The sequence below is a fragment of the Ctenopharyngodon idella genome, chromosome 24 (genome assembly GCF_019924925.1).
Source record: "Ctenopharyngodon idella isolate HZGC_01 chromosome 24, HZGC01, whole genome shotgun sequence".
Classification (NCBI taxonomy): domain Eukaryota; kingdom Metazoa; phylum Chordata; class Actinopteri; order Cypriniformes; family Xenocyprididae; genus Ctenopharyngodon; species Ctenopharyngodon idella.
In genome coordinates, this window is record NC_067243.1 from 2,391,114 (window position 1) to 2,400,376 (window position 9,263).

The window sequence follows — 9,263 nt, forward strand, 5'->3', positions numbered from 1 at the left end:
GCCATCAATACATGTAGATCATGTACCACTTACCACAGTTGTATACATTTCTGTCTCTGATGTCTCTCTCTCTGTCTCAGCTCTCATTGATGCTGGGTCAGCTGGTAACTTCATCTCCGGGAACCTCAGACGGCAGCTCAAACTCCGGAAGAGGTACATCTCGACCCGCTACCAAGTCCAATCCATAATTGGCAAGCCTCTCAGTAGCCGCAATGTCCAGTTTAGAGTTGGACCACTCCAGTTACGGGTCGGAGTATGCCACACTGAAACCCTTCCTTTCCTGGTTCTAGAGCACTCAACTGCGGATATCATATTGGGTCACCCTTGGCTGAACAAACATTAACCAGAGATCCTTTGGAAGACAGGGGAGATCCTGAAGTGGGGCGATCAATGTTTCCCAGAGTGCTTTCCTTCACTACTACTTCAACGTTTCCAAATCCTCCTGTGTTATCAGTGTGCTCCACATCCATTGAAAGCCCGGTTGAGAAACAATCTGTGAATATTCTTTGCATCTGCCAGGGCTTCCATCATACCTTTTTTTAGGGTGAGGCAGATGAATCTCAGAGTTGCTGGTAGAGGTGCTAGGAGGTGCTGGTGGAGCCTGGGGTTGAGAATCAGCTTTCCCCTGTGTGTTTGAAAGAGCTTGAAGGTGTTGTAAGATTTCTCTGATAGCTTGTCCCAGTTTTGATACAGCAACTTCCTGTTGTGCAAGGACTTGTTCATGTCGTTCCATGGTGGCTGCCTGGCTTGAAACAGCAGCTAAGATTCGTTCTGCATTGGACAATAGTTGAGCTTCCTCTGCTGGGCTTGTATCCATGGTTCAGTCCTATTGTTATGATCCAACTGGGGATGGAACTCGGGTCTCTGGCATGTGTGTGTCCTTGATGCTGACTACTCCACCACAGGAGGAGATTGAACCCAAATGCAGAGGAATAAGAGACAATGAGACCTCAAGAATCTGAGTTTTGTCTTTGGATCTTTACTCAAAAAGGAAAACAGAACATTAGCACAGTCTTAGGCAGCACTTTAGATCGATCTGAGCGGGCAACACAAACTCTCCTTGAGAGGTTAAGGATTATTCAAACAGAAAAGATCTTCTTAAACATCAGTCCAGTAAAAAAATCAAGGAGTCCACAATCCACAAAAAGATGACAAAAAACATGCAATCCAAGAACAAAACAGAAGGCAGGAAAAATCTCAAACCCGAAAATCCTTAGGAATGAAAATGCATAGGCCAACATCAGGACTGAACAAGAACAAAAGAACAAATAAGGTTTCTCATTAGAAGTGATTCAACACAGGTGAGAAAATCACAACCATTAAACAAAGGGAAATTAATCTGGATTGAAATAAAATAAGGAAAATAAGGAACTACAGACAAAACATTACAGAAAGCTGTTGTAACTCAGGCATACAATGTCCGATCTGCTCCAAACTTCACATGTGTGATAAGAGTCCTGGCCTGAAGACATCTATATGCCAATATTCAGTTAGTCATAGCGCCACCTGCTGGCAACAGGAAATGGCATGCTTTACAATGTAATTCACTCCCAGAAACACATTTCAATATGCCACGAAGTACCAAACATGCTAGAAACACGTTAAATCATGCAACACTTGGCTAAGAGCTAATGTATGCGATTAGCGCCACAAAACAGGAAGTTGTTGTAACTCAGGCATATGATGTCCGATCTGCTCCAAACTTCACATGTTTGAAAATAGTCCTGGACTGAAGACATCTACATTGCAATATTCAGTAATAGTCAAAGCACCACCTGTTGGCAGCAGAAAGTGTGGCATGTCGAAATGAATTTGCCATATTTATCCTGTATTTACTCGCTTACATTCATGTCACCCACTATTCACTGTTTTCCTAAGGCCACCAGGTGGCGTTGCCCCAGGTGCGAGGGCCCTTTCATCGGTGCTTGCAGCTTTAATTCTGTTTGTCTCTGTTCACAGAAGTGCTACAGGTGTGTGATGTGACGATGTGTGAATCCTCACATTCTTTTGTTTATGCTGCTATTTGTGAATGTAAAGCTAAACTCCTGAATTTTTGTTATTATTATTATTATTATTCTTAATGGCTCACAAACACCCATCTATTCTAATTTAGTTTAATTTCAATTTGACATTCTAATCTTAACGGTTTATGATTTACTAATGAGCTTTGGTTGTTTGTCAGGAAAATAATCTAAATGATCAAAATTCTCTTATTACAATTCTCCAGCAGATGTACTATGCTGCACGCAAGTTCACCTTATTCAAAAACTTGCAAACACAAGCTGAGACCTGACGTGAGATTTAATTGTAGCTTCCATATTGATAAATGACAAGTTTTGCATGGAAACGACCGTACACACCATTTTCTGTTGTATGTTTCTTTCATAAATGAGGCCTAGTGTGTCTACATGAAAATCATAATGCAGTCTCAATGTCCTCAACACAGGAGGAGGACATTTCTTTTATTTTAGTTAGGTAGGTTGCAGTGAAAAAGTAGAAAAGACTTTTAAAAAGTCTAAACAGGCAGCATTTTTGTGAGGCTGATCCAACATTTTTTCTTTTCATTATTAGCCAACTATATTCTCAAGTTCTGTCGTTATCAGCACAGTTCAATCAGTCAGTGTTTCCAGAAACCAAAGTTGGCAATACTTTACAGTAAGGTTTCATTAGTTAACATTAATTAACTACATGGACTAAGTATAAAGAATTACATTATTGAAATCAGGAGTTGAATTTGTTAACATTAGTGAATGCACTGTGAACATGAATAAACAAGAGTTGTATTTTTATTAACTAATGCTAACAAAGAACAAATGTATTGCTCATTGATATTTGATGTTAGTTAATATATTAACTAATGTTAACTAATGAGACCTTATGACGTGGACTTATAAATTCTTATTCTCTGGGGTCACGTGGAGTCAGTTGAAGCTGTTTAAATATTTTGGGCTGTCAAAATTTAGTACTCATGGACTTGCATTGGATGGAGAAAAATACATACTGAGAAATAGTGAGCATCAATAGTATAAATGATCATTTTGTTTTGTTTTAAATCAAGGTTACTGTACATGTGACAGCTCTAAAAATTAGTCACATACACATGATGAAGCAATGTTCCCATCTTATTCCTCATTTCTTCTCATTTGTTAATTTCAGTCACACCCAACAGCATCTCTGACTCTGACTGTGTATTTAAAGCCGCTGCTCTTCTGGTGTCTCTGCTCTATCACACAAGAGCAGCTTCACACCATGTTTGTTCCAGCTCTGCTCATCTGTATTGTGCTGAGAGCACTCGGTGCTCAGGCAAGAGTAACTGATGACTTTGATTGTAACGAATTTTTCTACAAAAAAACAGAACCGGGGGGAATGGATCAGAATGCCAAGAAAATCTGTCAGCAATTGGTAAACAAACACCCTTTTTACGCTACGCTGTACTCGGTTCATCACAGAATTCCTCTCTACAGCGCCTACAAATTTGACCCTCAATGCTTCACCGACAGTGGAAGGTCAAACAGCTGGCATTTAGAGCCACAGGTAACCATGTGCTTCACTGTCTAACAAGACTTTGGTAACACTTTATAATAACATTCAGTTATAAGTCAATTATAAATTATTAGTTAATGATGAACGAAGTGAAGTGAAGTATTTATGACAAAATTGTTTTAGTATCATTATCTCAATAAACATGTTAATAATGAACAAATGATGAACAAACTATTAGTAAATGATCAGTATATGATTTATTGATGGAGCTGGAAGTTGTGTTTAAGATGGTTGAAGCTGGTCTGTGTTTAAAAGCACAAACATGCAGGTATGCTAAAGCACTATTTTTAAGAAGAGTAATTTATTTGTTTTGAAGTGGATAAACATTTATAAATGCCTAACAGTCAGGTGATTCCAGTGGGTTATGTTAAATCCTTTCACTCATCAGCACAGGCTTGTGTTCTGTGTGGAGTGTGTGGGATCTGGTGATAAAGTGAACCTCTGAACCGGTTTTACCTTCCACTGAAGCTCACATCAGGTGCACAGAGTTAAAGACTCCATGTGTGTCAGAGAGGACAGCTGTCTATACCCTCACCAGTCAGCACTTACACTGCAGTACACACTGCAAAGTGTTCAACACCTGTTATAGATGATGAATAAATCATTTACAAAGCTTTCTGCATCCCCTAATCTAAAGTGTAAACTATTCATCACTTGTAAACGTGTTACATATACTTTGTAGACCTTTTTTACCTGTTACAAATCATTTGTATATGTATACAAGTCATTTATAACACTTTCTGCATCCCCTAATCTAAAGTGTAAACTATTTATCACTTGTAAATGTGTTACATATCATTTGTAGATCTTCTTTATAAATTATATACAAACTGCAATTTGTAAATTTATCATTTATTTGACATATGCAAAGGTTCTGGTATACCTTTCAGTTACTGGATATAAAATATATACAAATCCCTCATATAATATTTAAATTATTTATTTTTATATAAAAATTATAATATATTTCTGCAAATATATTTTACTATTATATAGATATCTCTGAGCCCATAACTCACCCCTTATACCTAAACATGACCACTTTTTAGCCACTTCACAAAAATAAAAACGCAATATAGATATAGATATTTACAGTGAGTGTTATATTAGTTGATATACTATTGTATAAAAAGAATAATTTTAAGCTCCCTACTCCACCCTATAACCTTAAGCATAACTATTTTGACAATATACGAAGTGTAACAGGCAGATAAATGTAGTCACTGTAATTTATTTAAAACATTACAAAAAGCAGTATAAAGAACAGACAAAACAACACATGTGCTACATTACCAGCACTCTGACAGCAAAACATAATTTTGTGTAAGTTACAGAATGAAATTAAAGTGTAATCGCTGAGGACATTCCCCTGATCTGCATTTCCATCCTCTAAAGCATCGCGCTGCACATCTCACTCAACACAGCAACTCAAATTCGGCATGTCGCAAACAGTCTATGGTGGTCACAAATCACAAGTGACAGCCAATAAGGAGCGAGGTTTGACATCACTGCCGCAAACCTGTGTCGTAGTGTTTGAAGCACCAATTTTGAAAGTTTTAATGGATGAGACGGCGGATATGTACGATTATTAATACTTAATGATTATATTACGGAATAAGAATCTTTTCCTCACACGGTGGGATCTTACGACTTCTGAAGACTCGGAATAAAATGCACAAAATAATGGTATACGCTTATGATCAGTTTATGGTGCGTTTTCATGTTATGGTGAGGAGCTGTCCCATGAAAAATTAAAATTAAATGATTAAGAGCTGATTAAATGGTGGCAGAGTGTTAATTTATTTTTTTTAAAAATAATGTAAAGTTTAGGCTTGGGTAAAGTGATGGAATGAGATGGATCATGTAACAGAAAGATCTACAAATGATCCGTAACACATTTACAAGTGATGAATAGTTTACACTAGATTAGGGGATGCAGAAAGCTTTGTAAATGATTTATTCATGCGTTTACACATCATCTATAACAGGTGTTGAACACTTTGCAGTGTGTACTGCAGTGTAAGTGCTGACTGGTGAGGGTATAGACAGCTGTCCTCTCTGACACACATGGAGTCTTTAACTCTGTGCACCTGATGTGAGCTTCAGTGGAAGGTAAAACCGGTTCAGAGGTTCACTTTATCACCAGATCCCACACACTCCACACAGAACACAAGCCTGTGCTGATGAGTGAAAGGATTTAACATAACCCACTGGAATCACCTGACTGTAAGGCATTTATATATGTTTATCCACTTCAAAACAAATAAATTACTCTTCTTAAAAATAGTTGTAACAAAGTAAATAAAGAACAAAACGAAAGTAATGCCGGCAGTCCCTCACGGACAACTGCCGGCCACACAAACATAATAAAACACAACATAAAGTCCAGGCCTGGTCCTCTCTCGTCCTTCACTGTCGTCGCTCCCCTTTTATGCTTCCGGAGCTCCTCCGTGAGAGATTCGAGACCGGCGCAACGTGCAGCTTCACCAGCCTCACGTTGTTCCCTCACGGCTCTCGCCCGCCCTGCTCATCACAATAGTGCTTTAGCATACCAACATGTTTGTGCTTTTGAACACAGACCAGCTTCAACTTCATCAATAAATCATATACTGATCATTTACTAATGGTTTGTTCATCATTTGTTCATGATTAACAATTGTTTATTGAGATAATACTAAAACAATTTTGTCATAAATACTTACATTATTTATCACCGATAAATCAATTATCAACTAATAACTTATAAACATCTACTAATGATCTGTTTGATTTATTTCATGATTTAACCATTTTTTAAGATAACTTACAACACATTTGTAAATCGTTAGCATACCACTTATTAATCATTTATGAACATATATAGTCATGTTTTGTAAATGATTCGTTCATCATTAACTAATAATTTATAAGTGACTTATAACTTAATGTTATTATAAAGTGTTACCAAGATGTTCATTTGCTGTTTAAGCTCTGCATTCTATTCTGTTTTGTCATTCCAAATAATATATAAAATACATTAGATGTGCTTTATGGAATGTTATTATACTGTACTATAAACATTTAATATGTCCACTGAGAGACAATGTAAAAACAAAGTAAGAACAATTCATTTGATACAGTATTTGTTAATCTTTGTTAATGTTAGTTAACAAAATGCAGCTGTTTATTGTTTGTTCATAACTTTTGATGTTAACAATGAATTAGTAAATGTTGAAATTAACATTAATAAAGATTAATAAATGCTGTAGAAGTGCAGTTCATTATTAGTTTAAGTTAAACTAATGAAACCTTGTAGTGTTACCTTAGTTAGTGTTACCAAAAAAACAAAACAAAACAAGTTTTTTCTCACAAATAATAAAATATCAAACTAACCATCTAATATAGTATTTCTTCTGTAGCTTTCCAAACCTGAAGAGCAAGATCTATACTATATGGTCCGTGAGAATCAAGATAATAAAAACACTTATAAAGGAAATCAAGCCATCAGCGATGACTACAGCGACACCGGATACGATCGCGGACACCTGAACCCCAACAGCTTCCAGTGCGGTGAAGGCCGTACGGCAACAAATACACTGACCAACGCAGCACCTATGGATGCGTGTTTCAACCGTAACCAATGGGGAAAGTGGGAGAATAAATTGAGGACATTTTTAAGAGACACGCTAAGTAGTGACAGTGGTGCTGCAACAGCCTTCATTGTCACAGGTACAGTACCCAATGCGCATCTACAGATACCACAAAAAGAAATCTCTGATGACCCTGAAAGGGTGACGGTGCCCTCTCACATCTGGACAGCTGTCTGTTATGAACACTCAGATGACAAAAAGTCTTTCTCCTTCGGCTATATAGGGGAAAACAAGCCGGAAGCTGACATAAGCCTGATGAGCGTCTCAGACCTGAACAGACAAATAAAAAATCTCTATAGTCAGCCCTCAGAAATTAGCATTTTTACAGATGATTGTTTTGATGACAATAATAAATTAGATAAGGTTAAGGCCGAATTTCAGACATTAATCAATCTACAAGTGAACCAAGGAGTCCAAATGAGCTCAGCCATACAAAACACGTATCTCGCAGTAAAAAGGACCATCAGCAGTGACAGCATACCTGAAAAGAAAGTCAAGGTGAGTGAGATGACAATAAAATTAGCCTTTGACAGCATGAGTGCTTACCACACTGAAACAGAGTATCTGAAGGATTCTGTTAGAAGTGCTTGTCTTATAACTTATGCCAAACCACTAATGAAATACATCAGTAAAAGGGACATATCAGAGGAGTCAGATGCTGTCGAATGCCTGCTGGTCCCAGAGAAGCAGAAGACTGCAGCTGATGGATCACAGTGCTTGAGCGTCTCAGAATCTAGTAACAGCTGTCAGTGCAACACAGTAGGTGGAATTAAGCCCTGCTGCTCCACTCCCTGCCTGTACCAGGACAAACTCAATTCCTACAGGTGTTACTCAGGCCAGACGCTGATCAAGTGCTCACCCCGGTACTCACTCATCACGTATAATGGACAGAGATGCAAGGATGATCACCCATGTGCCACATACGGTGAGGACTACTACTGGTGTAGGACCATCGCTGGCAGCTGGGACTACTGCAGCCCTCCGCTGTGGACAAGTAAAGCTATAAACGGGAAGTACTGCCGCAACGACCACGCCTGTGCCAAATATGGTTCGGGATATATGTGGTGCTACACGGATGAAGAAGGCAGTAATGACAGATGTTGTACTTCTGATGACTGCCACTCAGCTCAGAATGGCCAGACCTGCAGGTCTAATCATAGGTGTGGCTACCATGGTAAAGATTACCTGTGGTGCTACATGGATTATGACAACAACTGGGATTACTGTTGCCAATCATGTGGGTGATAGTTGGTTTACAATGTGTGGTATGATTATGACTAAAGCAGGACTTGGCAAATTTGATTGTAATTGTACTTTGAGCTCTTACTAACCTACAAACTACATATCTAACATAAAAAATAAATACTCTCAACTGTGCTTCTGAAATTACCAGCAGCTTAAAATGTATTTTTCTCCTTGAGTATATGTATGCCAAAACAAAAAGCTTAATAAAAACATCCGTGAATCTATAATGTGTTTTCACATTTTTACTCTAAGTAGCATACTTCGTTTTCAGTAAAAACTAATCCCTGATGTTAATGACTGTAGACTCAAATAAATGCTCATTTATGCCAAGCTTACAGAACAATGGTGTGATTTTCATGAAGAATAATTCAAACTCCATCCATGCTCATGTCCCAGAGACACAGCAAACACACGGACATCTTCGTCTTACACTCCTCAACAGATGACATTCAGCCCAAGGAATGTTCATTCAAGTTCACATTTTGCATGTATTTGTGTTGTGCTTTCCTCAAAACCTGTTGCTTCAGAGCAGCTGTAGGAAGTTGTATTGTAACAGAAACTGTACAGTGTCTGTAATGTCTTTAAAGGCCCTTTTAGGCCTGCAACTAACGATAATTTTGATGGTCAATTAATCTATCAATTATTTTTATGATTATCAATTAATCTAGCATTTATATTTATGATTACTCTATTATTTTCTGATAAGTTAATAATCCTTTAGTTAACTGGCCAATAACTAATAAGCCTAACTTCTGCCATTAATCTTTCAAAGATTCATTCAAACATTTTGTCATTAAATAATTTTTACTAGTATAAAATACCAATACAAAAAAGTGGATAACACTT

The 9,263-nt window shown here is 37.6% G+C and overlaps 1 protein-coding gene across 1 annotated transcript; it reads left to right on the top strand.

Moving 5' to 3' along the window:
* Positions 1-3,157: 3,157 nt before the first annotated feature.
* On the top strand, positions 3,158-8,644 carry LOC127507505 (uncharacterized). Its single transcript, XM_051884671.1, has 2 exons — positions 3,158-3,534; positions 6,942-8,644. The coding sequence occupies exons 1-2, from the start codon at positions 3,250-3,252 to the stop codon at positions 8,415-8,417; spliced, it is 1,761 nt and encodes a 586-aa protein (XP_051740631.1). The 5' UTR covers positions 3,158-3,249; the 3' UTR covers positions 8,418-8,644.
* Positions 8,645-9,263: the final 619 nt, after the last annotated feature.

Bases quoted from the DNA above. Each gene is read 5' to 3' on its own strand.
- LOC127507505 (XM_051884671.1), top strand. From the start codon at position 3,250: ATGTTTGTTCCAGCTCTGCTCATCTGTATTGTGCTGAGAGCACTCGGT. The intron at 3,535-6,941 runs GTAACCATGTGC...TTTCTTCTGTAG, and splicing joins GCTGGCATTTAGAGCCACAG to CTTTCCAAACCTGAAGAGCA.